Genomic DNA, 19,933 nt, shown 5'->3' with positions numbered 1-19,933 from the left:
ATCCGCAGTGAAGCTGCAAAAACTCACTGGAAAGTCTGCAGCGGATTTCTGGAGCTATCCCGACGATGCTCGTCCTCCAGCATGACGAGGTGACACTGCCGCAGGAGTTCCAGTGCTGGGAGCAGCCGGGAGCCCAGACGGGAATTCCGCGGCTGCCAGGGATGCGCGCGGCGATGTCACAGCGCCCCGAACCGAGCGCGGCGCTCCGTCGGGGCTCCGCCGCTCTCTCCCGCCTCCCAGACATCATGAAAGGCTTAAAGGCTCCCGACGGTAAAATACAACCGCAGGAAATTAAAGACCGACTGACACCAGAGCCAGGCTGAGACGTGCGTGTCCTCAGGGCAGCGCCCAAGCTGTGGAGAGGAGCAAACAGCCAGAAAGTTTTGAATGTCTGTGGACAGAATTCAAAGCACGGGGCTCTCTGGACCAGAGCAGCGCATCTCCCTCGATGAGGAGGGAGTTAGGGCTAGGGAAAGGTTCTCGTGAAACCTCTCAAGCCGAGCGATTTCGAGCCCCAAGTGTGAGCATGTATGTCAAACAGCAACTGTTCCCACCTACAATACCCTGGGAAAGCACTCTCTCCTTCTCCAATCACTGCTGTACTTTCTGTGGCTCCATTTTTAAAGTTCCTGTTAAATTCTCTCTCTGCACACTTAGTGAGCAGATGATTTAACTATTTGCTAGCAGCAGCCATGGTATCCCGAGCTTCTTTCAGGTTTTGTCTTACAGCACACATCCATCAGGATACCTGGGATACATCATTCAAGACTGAAGTTTTTAATTGCAAGAGATAAAAACTCCACAACATTCCACACTCTCTGGGAAAAGTCTCAAAACTTCATTTCTCCTTTGTGACCTGATCTCTGTAAATGGCTTTCAGCTGTAGTTTTGTTAATTCTGTGTCGTGTAGTTATTTTAAATATATTGAGCCAAATAAAATAAGGGGGGGTGGAGGGTGTGCTGTGTGTTGCTTCATTTCTTCATTATTATTTCCAAGAGAATTTAGTACACAAGGTTGTGATTATAAAACAAATAAAATAGAGAGTAACACAACAACCTAACTCCATGGACAAATCAGGGTCACAGAAAAATGAGGTTTAAATTTGGATACCTGAAATAAAGATTGAGTTATAAAATGCAGACTTTCTCACAGTTGTCTTCTCTTTCCTTTTGCAAAGAGAAGTTGTCAGCTCCAGTCCATGGCCATGCTCTCTGCGTCTTCTTTTAGAGTTTCATGTAAGACTTAGCTTTTAAATCCTTCATTGGAGTGCAATTCTAGTTTTTTTTGTTTACTCCTGTAGCTGTTGCTCCTGTTCATTCCAAAGTGATCATGCCTGATGCTTCCAATGTAATGCATTGTTTCTTTCTCTTACACTCAAACCTCTCACAGTGTGATTAACTTTTGCTGACGCATGTTTAATTGCTCTTACAGGCTCTGGGCTTTCTCAGCTTCTTTTTTTCCATGATTTCTTACTGAAATTCCATTTGAATTCTGCAAGCTGTAGGTGCAGTATCTGGTGTTCCATCTGTGCTGCATGAAGCCTTCCTGTAAATTCAAAGATGGCCTTCTGCAAGGATGCTTTGTTTTTCATACTGGGCAGTCTGTCACACAGTCCTCCAGATGAGGACTCTTTCTCCAGATCAGCAGTGCACTTGCTGTGGCCTAGTGGAACTATCTCCATTATTACATTCAGCTTGTCCATAATTTCTGAGAAGGAGTTTCTGGCTGCACCTGTTTTTAAATGTCCACAAAGCCCGGACTTTGGTTTGTTAACAACATTCTGCTTTTCAGTCATGGAACTGATTATTGCAGCATGGAAATTATCTAGGAAACCAACTGAGTGCTTCAAAGCTGTCAGTTTCTTCCTTTTCACAAACTGGCAGATTATGCCTGTGTTTGGATTCTCCTACACACACTCAAAATCTCGAGCCCTGTCCCACCTGACCTGGTTCCAGGGATGGGGCACCTACAAGCTCTTGAGACAAACTGTGCCAGGGTGGCACCCTGCTCTGAGTAAACAAGGTCTTCCTTAGACCTACCCTGATTAGATCCCCTTTGTGTTTAAAACTATTTCCCACATTCTACTGTAACTGGCCTTATTAAAAACGGTGTCCCTCACTTTCTTCAAAACCCCTCTGAAGTCTTGCAAAGTGGCAATAAAGTCTCACTGAGGCCCACTCTTCACAAAACTGAATAACTCTACCTCTCTCTGCAGAACATAGGACAGGTGTTCTGTTTTCTGACTGTTTCTGTTGCCCTGTTTGGTAGTTTGGTGGTGTGTTCTGTTTTACCTAACAGCAAAAGAATTGAAGTAGCGCATTGTAGAGAGACATGAAATGGTGGTGGAGGAACCCAAGGCTGCCAGTCCTGGCACAGCACTCTGGAGACATTTGGCTGTGGGCAGGAGGGGCTTTGAGGGACTCACTGTGAGCCTCTGAGGGGCCCTGGTTTGTGTCCCCCACCCCACCCTTAGAGGTTTCTGGCACACAAACAGGGACAGCTGAGAGGGACTTGTCCCAGCCCCATCTGCTGCCTGGCATGCTCAGGCAGAGGGGAACTGGCCCAGGCTGACTGCCAGGTTGTGTGGCAGAGAGGGAACTGCAGGACCCATCGCCGCTGGACTGGCCCTGCTGGGAAGGAAGGTGCCATCCCACACAGGAGGGGCAGGGCATGGAAAGGCAGACACTGCTTTGTGTGCCTGTGGAAATTAGCACGGTGCTTGTCTTTCCAAGACAGGGACCTATGGGAGTCATTGGAGCTTCTTGAAATGCAGAAACCCCAGGGACAGAAAGCACCATTTCTAGAGCACTAGCAGGGCAAAAATCACGGCAAGATGGAGAAACCAGAATAAATGGAAGAGTGGGATTCAGGGCCAGGTTTCCCTGTGATGGCAAGGTCCTGCCCATGACAATTAAGGAGCAGATGGTCCCATTGTTTTACTTTCTGGGTCTTTCTAGGAACTAGAGGAATCCTGATGGAGTATGTGAGGCACTGAGCTTGCAAGGTCATGGTTCACTGTTCTTTGTTGGTTTTTTTTTTCCTTTGGACAGCATCCATTTGTAACATCAGCCAAGCCAGTGTCCATCCTGGCACCACTCATCACCGTCCTGAAGAGGATGCAGGAGAGAAGAATGTAAGAACGAAGTCAAGATGTCTTCACCACAACAAATTTCGAGGATTGTAGGATTGTAGAGTAGGATTGTTGAAGGGTTTTATCAAATAAGATTGTAGAGGAGGATTGTATAGTAGGATTGTTGAAGAGTTTTGTAGAATAGGATTATGGAGTAGGATTGTAGAAGAGGATTGTTTAAGGGTTTTGTAGAATAGGCTTGTAGAGCATTGTGGAGTAGGATTGTTGAAGAGTTTTGTAGAATAGGATTGTGGAGGACGATTCTGGAGTAGGATGGTTGAAGAGTTTTGTACAATAGGATTGTAGAGGAGGATTTTCATTAAATAAAGTTTCTGAAACATCAACTCACTTGGAAGACTGCCCTCCTTCTGACCCCTTCAGAAAACTCAACATTTCCTTCTGAATTACCAGTTGTATTTTATGGGTGTTAAGTCACACTTATGGCTTCTTTTGTATGGTTTTTAAGTGGGGGAAGGATCTTGTCCATTCATCCTCTCCAGACCACACTGTCTTTGGAATATGGCCCACTAGGCAGCTTTTGGCCAGCTGTAGTATTTCTAGTTGAGGCAGAAAGGGCAATGGCATTTGCAGGAAAAACCAAAGGGAAATGGGGCAGCCAAAACATCCTGTGCAGATGCAGGCCTTCAGCTGTGACTCGAGAGCATTTGGGTGTCTGCCACTTGGATTTGTATCGCGAAGGGCAATGTCTTTGGCTGGAGGAGAGCCTTGCTCAGCAGAGAAAGCAGAAAGATCAGAGAGGTGCTCTGAAAGGTCTCCTGCGGTGCAGAGCTGTCAGCGAGTGTGAGGTGAGAGCGGGCCCCGCCTTGCCCGGCGTGGAGCCGCAGCAGAGCCCTGGCAGAGCCCGGAGCAGCCTGAGCCTGGGCAGGGGCAGGCTGCAAGGAGGCCCTTGTAGCTGCAGGAGGCACAGCCTGGCCCTGCGTGCCTCTTGCTGGCAGCGGGTGCATCCTCCGCTCTCAGAGGCCAAGCGCAGCCGGCTGCTCCCGAGGGGAAGCGGAGCCCTGCTGGGCACAGCCCAGCCTGGAGGCATTGGCCCTCTGGAGTCTGCCCCGAGGAGAGAAAGGCCAAGGGCAGCTGAGGGCCGGTGGCCTGGCTCAGCATTCCCACTCTTGTGCCGGCTGCCCTGCGACTCCTGGCAAAGGTCAGCAGTGTGTGCAGCACTCTGGGCACCGGGGCAGGGAGCCGGGCTGCTCGGCAGGCTGGAGCACAGGGCAGCGTCCTTCAGGCACGGCGCTTGTGCCAGGGGACCATGGGCCAGCGGGAGGCAGGGACAGCTTGTCAGCTCCCGGCTGCAGGAGCCAGTGCCTCACACAGCTCTGGGAGGCAGCGCCTGCACTTCTGCACTGAGCCACAGCAAAGCTGTGACCTGCAGAGTGCTTTGCAGAAATATTCAGGGCCAGCAGGCCGGCCTGCTTTGTGCTCCCTGGCACACAGCAAGCGCTGTGCCACGCTGCAGCTCGGAGCTGCTGGGAGAGAGGTGTTAGAAATAAACTCTTAGGTACAATTAAATGGAGACAAAGTCATTAAAGCAAAAGAGAACCGTTCTTCTTAGTAAGGATTCAACTGAGCTGGGTGTACTTCCCTTTGGTTTGGTGTTCAACCCTCCCCCCCTCTCCCATTTTCCAGCACACATCAACACCCAACAAATTAACTGGAACAAATGCAAACCATAACTAACAACACCTAGCTGCTGGCGGCGCTGGGATGAGCCCCGGCAGCACGGCCCGGCGGCCCTGCTGGGAAAGAGCCCCCGAGCCCGCTGGGAAGGGGCCCCGCTGCCCCGCAGCACCCCTCGGAGGGCAGAGAGAAAGCCAGCTTCTTTTCCTCTCTTTTTTCCTCTCTTAAAAATGTTGTCCTAGAGGCGGCACCAGCTTTTCTAATTGGCTGAGCAGCGCGCCTGCTCTCAGAGGCACTCAGTGATTGCTTCTGCCTGGCACAGGGAAAGCTTATGGCAGAAATGCCTCACTTTCCCGGCTGCCTTCTTTCCTCCTCTCCAAAAATTGACCCATGCAAAACCAACAAAACTGGGTGCTCCTGGGGCTGGGGAACCTGGAGGCTTAGAGAATACTTGAAAAACTCGTGTGGGGCCCTTCAAAAACCTCATGTGACTTCATATCCAGACACACAGCTAAAGCTCAGCTATTTCTCTATTTTTTATCTTTTTAACTGAGAAAGGAAGTCAGATTGTATCAAAGAAAATTCTATAAAGCAATGAAAAGCATATGTACACTTCCCTTATTGCCTTGGGATTTTACTCCTTAAAAATTGCTAAGTTTCTCTATCAGTCTATTTGCAAAGTAACTGTTTATCCCAAGAAATTTAGATACATTTCCCCTTTGATTACAAATTAAGCATTGCACCTTCAAGGCATATCCAGGGATGCACAGGTGACACTGCGCTCATTGTCTCAAAGAAGGTGAGCGCAAACATAGAAATCCCCCCCCGACACCTCAGCATGCAAGCTGTTATCCAACTGCACAAACACCTTCTCTCCCAAACCAAATTAGTGCTTCTGTGTTTGCTTTCATGAACTTAGAATGCACTTTTCAGGACTTTTAAAACAAAGAAAGGCTCCAGTGATGCTCAGGTTGCTCAGGCTGAGGGCGCTGGAGGTGCAGCTCTGCCCCTGCTCTGCCCCACGTGCGGAGCTGTGCCCGTCTGCGCCGGGCTGTGCCCAGCCCAGCAGGATGTGCGTGTGGAGCAGGGCCGGAGGAGCCGTGGGGATGTGTGGGGGCCTGGAGCACCTGTCCCCTGGCCAGGCTGGGAGAGCCGGAGCTGTCCAGCCTAAGGAGGAGCAGGGAGCGGGGAGGCCTCACTGCGGCCTTGTGGTGCCCAAAGGGGGCAGAGAGCCATGGGGAAGGGGAAGGGTTTTAGACGAGAAGGGGAGATTGGGATTGGGTGTTCGGGAGAGCTGAGGGGTCAGTGAGACATTGGAGTGGGCTGCCCAAAAAGCTGTGGATGACCTGTCCATGGACCGCTCCAGGCCAGGCTGGGCAGGGCCCTGAGCGCCCTGACCTGGGGGGCGGCAGCGGCAGCTTTGGACAGGAACTGGAGACTTGGGAATGGGAGTCTTAGGGTATGGGAGTGTTCAAGAAACTGGCAATCCAAATGGATAATCTTGCCTCTACTTTTCTGATAGGTTTGGAAGAGCAGTAAAATTTGCAGTGGGCTGCCTAAAGGAACCAAAGGGATTGATCATATCCCTGACATTCCTTTTTTGGAGTTTGTCCCACTTATTTTGGTGGTTGTTTTTGATCACTAAACACCATGAGCTCAGTATTTTGCAACTCAATGCAAATCTGATTCTTGAAACATTTTCCAGGATATGTCTAGAAAGCATTTCAAGAGTTTGTAGCAAATGCAGAGGAACAGAAACCTTTGAAAACTTGATGTTCTGGAATTGGGAAGGTTTTGACTCTCTGTGGTTGTTAACAGTAGTGCAGAAATGCTTACGGTGTGAGCAGCAACCTGCTGGAATTGGGAACTGGTTTCATTTTCAAGCCATTGAGGCAGGCTTTTCCTTGGGGAGGTGGCTTTTCAGAGATCAGGGGTGCTGTCTTTTCCCTGATGTGATGTGCTCGGGTGGGAATGGCCCACAGCAGCATTTGGTGTGTATTCCAGCCTTTGCAGGAGTGTTTTCTGTATCCTTGTGTGCTGCCATTGGTGTTGCAAAACCCAAGGGCCATGTTAATATTAGTGGCAGAGAAAATGCTAAGGCTTTGTTCCCTGTCAGCGTCAGCGAAAGTGCCCTGGAGGAGCAGTTGATTCCAGACCAGCTCGGAAACGGAGCAGGCTGCTGCCCTCCAGCGCAGGTGGAACTTTGCAGACGGAGCCAACAGAGCTTAAGGAAAGTGGCACACCTGCTTTTGAGCCTGGTAAGAACAGAAGCGGCTTCTGGAGGGTTGAAGACCATCTGGCCATGTGCTTTTGCCAGTTTCTAGGCCCTTTACTGGGGAGGAAGGGAAACCTTGGGATTGAGGAAGCTCCTGGTATGGCATCCCTAAACAGCAAGCCTTCTGACAACGGTTTTGGTTTGTTCCTGAGATCATTATTGCTGCTGCTTGTTATTGCTGCTCGTATTGGCTGCAAGTGGGAGATGAGCTGTGTAGGAAAGGTCCTCAAGTGCTGCTCAAACACCTGAACGTGTGTTCTGATGAGCTGGCAGTCACTGCAGCTGCCACAGTGGAGGGTGGCAAGCTGAGTTGGAGATCTTCCAAGCTTGATGGAGATGAGGAAAACCTGTCATTAACTCTGCCCCATCCTTCAAGGAACCAATCTACAGCATTGTGCCATAAAATGAGTAATTGCTGTGGTTTGTTTGTTTGGTTTTTTTCCTGTGTGCTAAACACTCCCCTATATGAAATGAATCATCTGTTGATGTGAACCTCCTGTAATCTGTTGTCATCCAATAGAACCTGTGAGGAGCTCAGCTGCCCTTCAGCTTGTTTTGCACAGGGTTTGCCCTGCTCCCTGTGCACTGTTGAGGGCAAAGCTTGAGTGAAATGCTGGACACATTCCTGAACCTGAGGGCATGGTGAATCCAGCCACAGCCTGTTCTACAGTGGCAGCCCATTGCATTCCTCTGCAGTCTCTGACCATGGTTCTAATGTTCTCTCTTTTCAGCTGGTGTAGAAGTCATAGATCTCACAGGTGACTCTTCTGAGCCTGAAGTCATCACTATCAGTGATGATGAGTCTCCTGGGGTAAGTAATGACTGGCACACTCCTCACCATCTTGCATTCAAATTACTTTTCTTGCCTGTCTTCTGAAATCTTACTGAGTACCCTGGCCTCAAAGGTTGAATGATGGCTGTGATTTGCCACAGTTTAGTCAGCAGTTCCCAGTCAGCCACAAACACACTCATGAACATATTAGCATGCCTGAGAACACCTTGCAGAGAGTGGGTGAGCAACCTAAAAGGTTGTTGCTTCTGTGATTTAAAGGAGAGCACAGGAAGCCTTTGACTTCCCAAGGAAGAAGCGTTTTAGCTGCAACATCAGTTTAAGGTACCTCTGTCACTGAGGTGTAAAATGCAAGTGCGGATGACTGGGGTACACAATAATTTGGTTTCTTATTCCAAGAAGTCTTTAAAAGGGTCACATTTGGTATTTTTTCATTTTCCCCTACTATTTGGTAAGAATATGCTTGGATCCAGCCCACAATGCCGTGTATCTGCTCAAATTTGGGTTGTCACTGCTGCTGTGCAAAACAGAAACATGCAGAAAACATAGCACAGTAGTTATATCCTGACGGGGTTGTTCCTGAACCTTTGCAAAAAAAAGGCCTGAAATTTTACAGCAGAATTTGCATGACCCAGCTCCACATGCACCAAATGCAAGAGCAGGGTTGGGTACAGGGTTTTTCCTCTTCAGTAGCTGTTCATATAAGTAATGTTCAGGCTATCACAGGTGAAATTGCCAGTTTGGGGGAGAGAGAAAGACAGGCTCCACCTCAAATCCAATTAGGGAACTGAAATAGGGATGCAGGAAGTACAGTGTTCAGGTGGTTCTTAAGCGGTGGTTGCATTTCTACCCCATTTCAGGACAGGCAGCAGAGCCAGCAGCAGCCACATCTTTCCAGAGCATCAGAGAATTCAGCTGAGCCACTGGCAAGGAATGATGAAGATGATGAAGAGGAACCAGGAGATAGTGGGTATGTGAGAGGAAGATATCTCTCTAAATTCTAATTTCTGGTACATAGTAGGAACAGGTTTTTCCAAGCTGCTGGGTTCTGCTGAAGTCTGTGCAGAAACTTCAGACCAGGAATATAGTGGCCTGTCTGGCAGAGAAGTAAGCAAAAGAATCCAAACAAACACATAGCAAAATCCAATGGAAACCTTTCTTTTCTTTTCATGCTGTCATGGTTGAATATTTGTTACAGTGTGGCTTGATATATGCTGAAATGCTTGCAGTGCATAGCAGCTTGGGGAACAGTTGTGGTACTGGGCTGGGATTTTGCTTCATCAGAATAGGTATTACATGTTGGTAACTCTCTGTCTGCAGTGAGATTATTGGCTTCACCTTCAAATGGCTGCATGTTCTTTCTGGTTCCCTCTAGCTCATGGTCAGCACGTCCTGCTAGTCCTCTACGAGGGAGGGTGACAACTCACAGGTGCAGGACAAGGAGCAGAGCCAGCAGCACCCACATGGCTCCAGTGACACAGAGAATTCAGCAGAGCTATGGGCGAGTAACCATGAAGAGGAACCAAGAGATAACAATGAGTATGTGACTGATGAAGTGTCTCTCCAAAGTGTAATTTCTGATATTCAGTAGGCACAGGTTTTTTTGCCAAACTGCTTGATTCTGTGTGATGGAATCTGATTTGAACCATAGTGGCCTGTCTTGAAGGGAACTAATGGGAAAAAACCCCCAACAATAAAGCAAAATCCCAGAGAAACCTTTCTTCTCCATTCAGGAAGTCATTATTGAATGTTTCTTAAATGATGGATTGCAATACACTGTAATGCTTGCAGTACATAAAAGCTCTTGCACTGGTGTGTTTCTGGGCTGGAAGGTTGCTAAATCAGAATTAGGGGTTATTTCTGTTTTTGCAGTTTTATGTGTTGGTATTTCTCTTTGCACTGTGAAATTGACAGCTGCATATTCTTCTAGTTCTATTAACTCTGATGAATGGCCAGATCGTTTTGAGAGTCCTCCGACATGGCAGGATGACATTACAGATGTAAGCATGATGTTCTTATCACATGTTCTTGTCCTTTCTGCTTTGTGGCAGGGGAGGAGACAGAGTGGGAGCTCCGCCTCTGTCTCAGCTGCCATTCTGTCTCCTCAGCTGTCCTAGGTGGGATGCCACATGCAGCTGGCTGGAAGCACAGCCCTTGTTGGGAAGCTCCAACTTGCCCATCCCTCCAAGTCCTTTCTTGGTGGTGTCCACAGAGGGAGAAGCCCTTGCCAGGATGGCACTGGCAGCTCTGTGTGTTCCTTATAGTTTCATAGCATTGTCTGAAAGACTCCACATAGCCCAAGTCCAGTTTGCCTGGTGCCAATAGAACAGCAAGGTGGAATTCTTTACTCCCAGATTTCTGTTGTGGCTTCCTTTCTTCAGTAGCTGTTCATCTAACGTGAAATGTTAAGGTTATCATAGCAGAATTTGCCAGCTTTGGGAGAATGAGGGAAATAAACAGCGCCAGGTCAAATCCAAATAGGAAAGAGGAACAGGGGAGGAGGGTGTTCAGGGTGTTCCTAAGCTGCCCCTGTACCCTGTTGCAGCAATGAGAGCAGAATCAGCAGCACCCACTTCTTTGCTTTTCAGGGCAGCGGCTCTTTGTGCTACTGCTTTGAATGCTCTTAGGCAAACTTAGAGGGTGATCCCCTACCCTTGCTCTCCTCCTCTGCTGTAACTGCTTTCTGAGCTGGGGTTTGTGTGCAGCACCAGGGGGGCTCACCAAATCTAATTGTATCTTCTTTTCTCTCCCTTCCCATGTGCATCAATGGAAGCTTCTTGAAGGTGAGTTGATGTTTTACAGTAGGTAATGGACTTTTATCTAAAATGTGATAGTTAGTTTTGTTGTACTTTCCCAAGAAAGTTGAGCAGCAGGGATTGAAACTGCTTTTAGCAAAAGGCAAGGGACAGGGCTAAAGCCTCTGGCCAGTGTCTTAGAGAACGGATGCAATGTGTGTGTGGTGGCCTCTGTCAGTCACAGTGGGAAATCCCTGCAATAAAAGTTGTAGCTGAATACTTATGCGGAAAGAACTTTAATTTGGTAACACTTTCTGCAGTTTTAATTGATTAGTGTTACATGGACACTGGAGTTGCAGAAGTCATCGCTGCCTGCGGTTTCTGAGAGTTAAAAAGCATTTCTTGACCCTTTTGCTGTTACAGAGCAGGCCATTAAAAATGGTTCTCCCTGTGACTCAGTCAATATGTTGTCCAGAAAAATTTGATTTGTTACTTGGGTGTGACAGGTAAATAATCCTACACTTGAGAGACACTTTGGTTGTTTATTTCAGTGTTTCACCAGTCTGGGTGCACAGTGGTATTTCACAAATCAGACACTCCCACTATCAAAATAACTTCTATTCTTTATAGATTTTTATCAAACAAAGAAATTAGCATTACAAGTAACATGGTTATCTCCTTAGCTCAGATTCTCTCTTCTTTTGGTTAATGATTGTCTTATTTCTCACTTTAATTAGTCCACTCGGTCCATTGCTCAGTCTCCCTCTTCTTTTGGGCTGGGGAGTTTCTTGAGCTGCTGCTCCATGAGTCGGGGGTTGCAATCTCCCCCTGCAGCAATTATTTTCTACCAGTCAGAGCTGCTTTCAGGACAGTTGGGTTTCTTAGCCCCTTCCTTATCCTGGGAGTTTTGCCAGATGTCCTTTTGGCCCCTCAATTCTGCATTTTTTGTGTCCACTCTCAGTGGGCATCCTTCTCCCCAAGCTTTGTTAACCCTTCCCCAAATCTGAGCTCCTTCAGGCATGTCAAGCCCTGAACCTTTACAAGGCGATTCTACCAACAAGGAATTTGTTTTTCTTCCCCACTTAGAGCTTGTTTGTTAGTTGCTGTCTATTTAATGGAATAAATCTCCCTGCCAGGTGATTTGGTTTGAAAGTATAGAATGATCAAATATAGCAATACAAAGAGCATCCTTCCTTAAGAAATCTTTCACAAAGTCTACATTTTGCATAACATATAACTCCATTTTCAAATGACCGGAATTCAGGAGGATGATGACGGCAATTTCTAAGGGGATACTGCTCCGAGTAGTTTTATAGTTTCCAGGGACTTTCCTTGAGAATCTCTCGGGTCACCTTTTTGAGCTGTGTGTAGGCTGAACAGAGCAAATATTTTATGTTGTTTTGTAGCAGAGTAGTCACAATGTCTGGAAGGGTCCAGTCTTAATATTTGGGAAAGTAGTTTGTTTGAAATTGTTTTTAACCCAGCTGAAGAGTGTCCATTTAAAATAGGAACCATGGCTGACTGCTTACATAACTTGTTTCAAAGGTAGCCCCAGGGAGAGAGAGAATAATAGATCTAACTTCTGAAAATTAAATTACAGTGCATGGACAGGAAAGAAGAAATGTTACACTGAGCAGCCAGGAAGAGGTGGATGGCTCTGGTAATGGAACAGGAGCTAATGATGCACCTGTGGCTGACTCAGCCCCTGCAGAACAGGGAGCAGAGGAGGAGGACACTCAAAGTTCAGAGTATGTATGCCTCATGCCCCACCACACACAGAATTCTGTGCCTTTCTTTCTTTTCTGTGTAGGACTTAGTAATACTGCTATGCCTGATTTATCTCTGACACCTTCCCAACTCTACATATTTCCTTCCTTCTCCTACATTGCAGGATGATCACATGATACCATTTGAATTTTGGGAGAAAAAAGCAGCCCAAAGCAGATGTACATCTTTGCATAGAGCCTTAGAGACGAGTGTGGGAGTATGGCAAGGAATGGGGATTTGTCACAGGCCATAGCTCAGTATTGCATTTGCTTTTTCTGACAAGCTGTAGTAGTGATGTTAGATATGGAAATGCTTCCATTGTAATTACTGGGGCTTGGCATCACAGGATGCCAACAGGAACAGCTGGGCAAATTCCAACAAAAATTCCCTGCTGGAATGGTGCCAGCTGGTTGCCTTTCTCCTGGAGCTGGAGCCCTTCTTCCCAAGGTGGACTTGTACACAGGCAGCTGTGGAGTTCATGCTTTTATGGCCAGTGCTGGATGTCACAAGCCCTGATTTGCTTGCTTCTGTGATGGAAATCTTGCAGTTCAAGTTGGGTGCCTGTACAGTAAAATTCCCATTCTGCAGAGGAACAGGAAAGTGCTGCTGTAGGAGCACTCCATCAGGATAAGAAAGATACAGTTCATTGGACTGATTAATTTTAACCAAGTGTCTTTGTCACTAGGGATGACAAAGAACATTAGAATTATGGTATAAGGTTTTCAAAGTGTTTTTTTGGGGTGGGGGGAAAGACACAGGTTTTAATAAAGCTGGTGTGCTTTGAGCCTTTTGGAAAGGCAATGTAGGAGACAACTTGAGTATGGAACTTTTAGGTGTCAGGCCTTAAATATGCCGCCTAAAGGGCTTCTACAATTCTAAACCATAATGCAGCCCTTCCCAGGGCTGGATCTTGCCAGAACTTTGTTACTCTGTAGTTGAAAGTTGGGTCCTGGAATGAATATTCTGGCGTGAATAATTCCCAGAGGACAGCTGATGCTGTAGTTACAAAGCTGTTACTGATGACCTACTGGAAGTCAAAGTTGCCATACACAAACTGGCCAGTGCTAAAGACTGCTGCTACTTCAAAGCCCAGAGCAGGGTGACTGACTGCACCTTTCTCCTAGTGAAAACCAGGACACCCTTTCCCTCAGGGCAGGGGAGACCCCAAATCCTCATTAAATGCAGCAAAGAGAGACTTCAAGACAGCAGGGTTCTTCAAAGGAAATGTGTCATGGCTAGTCAGTGCAGTTGTATGAATAGGTGAGATTTTATACATCAATAACTACTGAAGTGTGGTTATATGAACAGCTGCATGTTCTTTCTAGTTCTGTTTCCTCTAGTGCGCAGCAAGGAGCTGTTATTAGGTGTCCGCTTTGCATGGAGTTTTACTCAGAGGTAAGGATCCCCTTGTTGTCGTCCTTTCTGCTTTGTGGGAGGAGAAAGCCAGAAGGGGGAAGCTGCACAAGTCCGTTGGATAATGTGGGATGCTGTGGGCAGCTGGCTGGAAGCACAGCCCTTGCTTTGCAGCTCCACAAGTCACTTCTTGGTGAATGTAGAGGCAGAAGCCCTTGCCAAGATGGCACTGGCAGATCTGTGGGTCCCTTGTAATTCTAATTCTAGATGCTCTAAATAGAGCCTGGTGCAGTTGAGCAGCAAAATCAAATTCTTTCCTCCCAAGAAATATTGTGGTTTTCTTTCCTCCAGATTATGAAACATGGACAACAGCTTGTGGCAACCCTATGTGGCCATGTCTTCTGCAGTAGATGCCTCCCTATTGCCCTTGGGGTTGCTCACATATGCCCAACCTGCAGGGTGAAACTCAATGCAGCAGTATATTTTCCCATTTATTTATGAGTGCTTCTCAGGACAGACTGAGATGGATCTTGGCCAATAGGCAGTGTAGAGACTTGTTTCTTTATTTATATAGTTCATCCTGTGTAACTTTCATTTTTGCTGGATTCAATTATAAATAAAGTTTGGATTGATTTAAATATAGTCTGTCTGCTCTTCTGTGCTGGACTGTACTGATTGTAGTTCTGGTGGCCAGTGTGTGTTGTGCAGGGAAAAAGAAACACAGCCTGCTTGGGGTGAGAGGGATTTAATTTCTCAGGCCAGACTCTGGTGGACGCTTTGGTGAAAATGTCATGACTTCATTGCTCAGAAGATGGAAAGAGTAGCAGGTTGTGCACACAGCCAAAGAAAGCAATGTTCTTTGGCAATAACCGGTACATTAACAAACTGCTGCATTTAGTGCTGTAAGGTTTCATTAGAATTAGAATCTGGAAGCTTTTGAAGGAATGTGTTTTTGAATGTCTGAAGTTGGTTACCATCTTTGAGCTGTTGGCAGTACAACTGTGTTGTAGCTTCCTTCAATCACAGCAGTATAATCCTATGTTACACTAAAGAGAAATGCAACTGTCCAGAGATTTAAAAATTGGACATAAGAGAGGAAAGAAAATTACTTCTGTTATACAAAAGTAATAAAGAGGCACAGGCAAATCTCAGGTAAACAGTGGGAAATTAAATTCCACCAAACCGCCAGACAAAACCTGAGAGTCCCACACCCGTGAGACACCGGTGAGACCCAGCCAAGCACAGTGTCTCTGTGCGATTTTGCTGTTGGGGCTTGTGGCCGGGGGGCAAGCCGACCCAGGCCACTACCCTCACCAGCCATTTAGATGAGTCATGCAACATCTTTCAAGTGACAAGGTGTTCAAAGAGGTCACCACAGTGAACACCCCATCCTTCGTGTTCCACGTAGCCAACCTGTTTAGAAGCTACCTTTCTAACCCTAAACGAAACCAAACCGAACCTGACTAACCCCTGTTAGCTTTGCTATGATGTTAAACCCCCTTTCTACGAAGGCATTGCTTCAGACACCTTCTTCAGTTACTCCACAGCCAGTGCCCCCCACCAGTGCAGATGGGACACTCCCCGCAGAGGAATCACCCTGAGTCAAATCACAGGACAGGGCAGATGTTTTGGCAATGCAACTTTAGCAAAGCAGAAAGGCAACTTCTGCACTAAAGTTGTCAAGCCCAACAGAAAAACCAATAAGTGGGTGGTCCCATCCACATCTGGGATGTGGGTTTGCCAGCGATCCGGAGTGAGTCCTTGTGTGTTCCTTGCCAAATTTAATGACTCTGTCAAATTCTGTGTCCAAGTTCTGATTGTTCCTAGGGTCATGTACCACTCAGCTGAAGAGATATACCACCTTCTCGAGGAACCTGACAGACTCCACAAAAGAGAAATAATCACAGGTATAACCATCGCAATGCTGCTCGGCCTGGGAGCAGCTGGCACAGCCACGGGTGTCTCAGCCATCGCGACCCAACAGCACGGACTCTCTCAGCTGCAAATGACCATCGACGCAGACCTGCAGAGGATCGAGAAATCCATCTCCTATCTAGAGAAATCAGTCTCTTCGCTTTCAGAAGTGGTTTTACAAAATAGGCGAGGACTGGACCTCTTGTTCATGCAACAAGGAGGACTGTGAGCAGCCTTGAAAGAAGAGTGCTGCTTTTATGCAGATCATACGGGAGTTGTTAAAGACTCCATGGCAGAACTCCGAGATAGACTGGCTCAGAGAAAGAGAGACAGAGAAACCCAACAGAGCTGGTTTGAATCCTGGTTCAATCAATCACCTTGGCTCACCACTTTAATTTCCGCCCTGGTAGGTCCACTGGCAATACTGCTTTTAGCTGTTACCATAGGACCATGCCTGCTGAACAAACTAGTTTTATTTGTTCAGGCCCGTCTGGAGCGGGTGAACATTTTGTTCATAGGCCAGCAACAAATGCTGTAAACCAAAAGCTGCGAACACAGTCAGTCGCAAAAGCCTTCGAGACTCACCTTGCGAAAATTACTCAGGTTTACCAAACCAACCTTTCCTTACCAAGTTACAAGTTTGTACCTCTCTCCAGTGGCTATATCTACGGCTACCTCATTTTATATATGATAAGGGGAGGGGAGATGTGGTAGATAGGGACAGGCGAACGGAAGATCTCGGGATGTGACGGAAAGAAAGACCCTTCCCCCTTCACCCTGCTTCACGTTATCTATTAACCCCAGAGCATGTAACCACCCTTAACCCAGTAGTTTTCCACTCCCGACTAACCTAGAGACCCTACCAACCTCCCCCCGACGTAGCAAAGTCCCCCAAGACTATTTAAACCCATGAGATAAGATAATAAATGCTTTTGACCGTCCACCATATTGGTGTCAGCGTGTTGTCGTTAGCCCGAGTAGCTGGGCGAGGCCGGGCTGCCGTGCTGTCTTCTTGCAACCAGATCGCCGTTGTCTCTCATGAAGGCAACAGACAAGACAATTTCTAAGCACCCTTCAAAGCCAAGGCATTCTGGGATTCTGTGATCAGAGAGGCTGGGGGTGGCTTGGCTTAATTTCGGCTAGAGATAATTCACCACTCTGAGTTTGGTTGAGTTCAAGGAGTCATGTTCATGAGCCCAGATTCACAGCCCGTGACATTTACCACTACTATAGGCCTGGCTGACATCAATAAAGTCTTGCACACTCCAGATTCTGCACAAATTGCCTTTTATTGACACCAGAGCAAAGCGTTTTCCAGTTTGCTACTTATAAATGCACTAACTCTAGAGCAGGAATATGGGTTGCAACAGATAGCAAGACTGGATATGGCTTTACATCTGTATAAAATTTATATCACGCATGTAATTTATTATAGGCATATGATATAGAATATATATTACAGAGTTATATTCATATTTAATGTATACAGCAAGTATATATCATATGTATGCTATATATGTAATAAATATATCTATTTTATGAAAAACCTTCCAGACATAAAGGGACTATGAGCAACAATATGTGTCACAACAGACACTGACAATAAATATGTGTTCTGCTGTTACTATTTAAACGAAATTACATATGCAACTCTTTAAAATTACTTTTTATTCTGATGTAACTCCATATTTCATATTTTGATACTATTTATATTACTATATTGTTTTGATTTATCGTATTTTACTAGTAGATATGATAATTCATAAACTTTATTGTATATAACAGGCATACACAATATATCTATCTATGAAACAAAAACCTTGATTCTGCTATAGATAAAATTTCATGTCAGCTCCAACACACGTGGTCTAATGTTGACATAAAGGTGTCTCTTCCAGGGACATGGAGAGGCTCCATCCATTGACTCATCCCAGGTCAGCAGTGCCAGTTTTTCCTCATACTCTTTTTTGCCCCATTTCTTTTTTTCTTTTTCTGTCCCAGATTCCCACTTTTTTCATGCTTGAAATTTTAGCTCTCCTCAAAGGCTGGGAAGAACTGCATATTGCAGGTGGGGTTTGGAGACTTTAGCTCAGCATGTAGAGCAGGGCTCAATGACTACTGGGTGCCTTTTTTGGAAAGTGAAATGATACAAAGAAGTAGAATAAACCCTCCCGTGGCAGTCCACTTTCTGAGGTGCCAGCAGAGGCTGTTGGACCTTCTCCAGAGCCTTTGCACGCATCCTCTTCTCCTTAGCACCAAATTTGTGCTAGGAGGTGGTTGTCTGCTGACAGCTGCGAGCAGCACAAGCACTGCTCTGTGCACTTGGCCATGGCTCCTGCCCTTCCTTCAGTCATCCTCTCCGAGAGCGATCCTTTTGAACGTCTTGTGCAGCACCCGGTAATCCCGCATTGCCTGGGTGTGGGCAGCCGGCTGCTGTGCCAGGTGATGGAAGAGATTGTATGTCCTACCCATTCTTACATCTGGGGGTAAATTGATGTCCTGAGGAAACCTCCGGTTACCCACAATGAAGTGCTGGAGGCATTTTTGTCGCAAACATATATGCAGGCTGTCCCTGATATCCGTCAGTCGCTCCCGGAGATGTCCCCTGCTCCACGATGACACGGGCATGGCAATGAGCAGGTGCATGACAATGGTCTTCATGGTGTAGGTGGAGAAGCTGAAGCCCAGAACAAGGCGGGAGAAGAACTGAAGGCATTTGAGGTGCAAGCTGTCAGAGGGGGCCTGCCTGGCAATGTAATTGAAGAACTCAGCCTCTGCCACAGCGTAGGACTCAGGCCAGGCTGTGCTTAGTGTGTAGGCCTCTCTAGGCTGGCTGCTCACAAAGATGGCTGAGTCACCTCTCCGCACCCCGAACAGCATCTCAATCCTGAAGCTTTCTTCACCATTGGTCACCTTGAATTGGCAGGAGCGTGTGGAGGGCAGCAGCGTTAAATGCCAGTTTTGTGACTGAGGCAAAGCTGGCCACATTGCTTTCACCAGTTGCCGGAACCAGAGGGCAGTTTTCTGCACGTCGAGGTAGGAGTCGGTGCACAGGGTGTCTAGGAGGCTGGGATCCTGATTGCTCCTCAGCTCCTCCTCGGGGTTGTGCAGGAAGCACAGCATGTTCTCACCCTGCTGCGGCCTCGTGCAGGTGCACTCCAGCTGCACACGGACACGGAAGTTCCTCACGTGCCTCTGCCCCTCACCGTCCAGCTCCAGGTGGAAGCTGTGGCCTCGGGGAGGAGTCATGGGTATGAGCACACAGTACACGACATCCTGCTCACGGGGACTCCAACCTTCAAAGGCACTGCCCACCCCGATGGGTCGGTGCAGGACTGGGTAGAAACTGTCAGACAAGACATGCCCAAAGTAAATTGTGTAATTGTCCAACAGGTCAGTTATCCACTCACAGACTCTCTGCAGGTCCTGTACAGGCCACTGTATGCGCTCCATTATATCTTGTCCATCACGATCGTCAACATTGTTGTCTTCTTCTTGGACTACATTTGCAACATCATTGTCATTGTTGTTTTCTGCAAGTGCAGCCCCATTGACAACATCATTTCCATCATTGTCATCTTCATTTCCAGCAACATTGCCAACTTCCTCTTCATTTGCACCATGGTTTTCTTCTTCATTCTCCTCTCTCCTCAGGCTGCTTCTCAACCCAAGAATCCACAGGACCAAGACCAGGGCCAGGAGCACAGCAACAGCTAAGAGCTGCAAGTGTGGCATCTTCTTCTGGGAGAGCTGCTCCACGTGCTGCTCCAGCCGAAGCCTCTCCCATTCCAGGTACTTTGCACGCGCTTCCATGCGCCAATGTGTTTCCTCATCCAAACCATCACCCACGGGCGGCGGGTACTGGATGAGACCTTGCAAGAGCGCAAACAGGAACACGACTGGATCCATGGTCTGCAGGAGGAGGGAGAGAAGGCCTTGAGGGGGGAAGGGAGGGCGGGAACTGCTGGTTGCTGGAGGGAGGACAGGATGCTCAGGGTTCTGGGCGCAGGAAGGACAGGGCCCCAGACAGCTGGCAGGCAGCAAGGGCTATCCCAGTGCCCCTGGAGCTGCAGCAGCAGCAGCAGCCCTGTGGCCTGCCCAAGGCTCTCCCATGAGGGGCTGTCCCTGCATGCAGGGGGAGAAGCCAGCCCCGGTTGCAGCGTTTCTGCCCCAGCCCTTGTCCCCAGCCCAGCCTCCCCACCGTGTGTGTACTCACCGCTTGCCCAAGCAATAGAAGGCCAGCGTTAACCTGCTGGGGCCTTTTATTGCTTCCCCCTCTGTGACACGTCCCCTGTGATGTCACAGGTGTCAGAGCGCATCACAGCCCAGCCAA

General features: G+C 47.5%; 3 protein-coding genes across 5 annotated transcripts in view; 1 reads left to right on the top strand and 2 right to left on the bottom strand.

The window, feature by feature from the left end:
- The window catches only part of LOC116807240 (uncharacterized), a 61,253-nt gene extending 61,140 nt beyond the window's left edge, over positions 1 to 113 (bottom strand). For all 3 annotated transcript variants that reach the window (XM_072922508.1, XM_072922509.1, XM_072922510.1), the window contains exon 1: positions 28 to 113. The gene's annotated coding sequence lies outside the window, so the exon portion shown is untranslated. The remainder of the gene's footprint in view (positions 1 to 27) is intronic.
- On the top strand, positions 66 to 9,735 carry LOC116807934 (uncharacterized). Its single transcript, XM_072922854.1, has 6 exons — positions 66 to 270; positions 1,302 to 1,348; positions 6,883 to 7,024; positions 7,773 to 7,852; positions 8,692 to 8,801; positions 9,207 to 9,735. Exons 1-6 carry the CDS (start codon positions 66 to 68, stop codon positions 9,376 to 9,378), a joined length of 756 nt encoding a protein of 251 aa, XP_072778955.1. The 3' UTR covers positions 9,379 to 9,735.
- Positions 9,736 to 17,598: 7,863 nt separating this feature from the next.
- On the bottom strand, positions 17,599 to 19,509 carry LOC140682014 (inositol 1,4,5-trisphosphate receptor-interacting protein-like 1). Its single transcript, XM_072922853.1, has one exon. The coding sequence runs from the start codon at positions 19,507 to 19,509 to the stop codon at positions 17,947 to 17,949; it is 1,563 nt and encodes a 520-aa protein (XP_072778954.1). The 3' UTR covers positions 17,599 to 17,946.
- Positions 19,510 to 19,933: the final 424 nt, after the last annotated feature.

The sequence above is a fragment of the Taeniopygia guttata genome, chromosome Z, assembly GCF_048771995.1.
Source record: "Taeniopygia guttata chromosome Z, bTaeGut7.mat, whole genome shotgun sequence".
Taxonomy (NCBI): Eukaryota; Metazoa; Chordata; class Aves; order Passeriformes; family Estrildidae; genus Taeniopygia; species Taeniopygia guttata.
The sequence above is the reverse complement of the archived record's forward strand: the minus strand, read 5'-3'. Positions and strand labels throughout refer to the sequence as shown.

What these genes read in the sequence shown, in the direction of transcription:
- LOC116807934 (XM_072922854.1), top strand. Translation starts at nt 66, where the DNA reads ATGCTCGTCCTCCAGCATGACGAGGTGACACTGCCGCAGGAGTTCCAG. An exon ending in TCATGCCTGATGCTTCCAAT is followed by an intron (nt 1,349 to 6,882) that starts GTAATGCATTGT and finishes GTTCCCTGTCAG; the next exon opens with CGTCAGCGAAAGTGCCCTGG. An exon ending in GTGATGATGAGTCTCCTGGG is followed by an intron (nt 7,853 to 8,691) that starts GTAAGTAATGAC and finishes ACCCCATTTCAG; the next exon opens with GACAGGCAGCAGAGCCAGCA.
- LOC140682014 (XM_072922853.1), bottom strand. Translation starts at nt 19,509, where the DNA reads ATGGATCCAGTCGTGTTCCTGTTTGCGCTCTTGCAAGGTCTCATCCAG.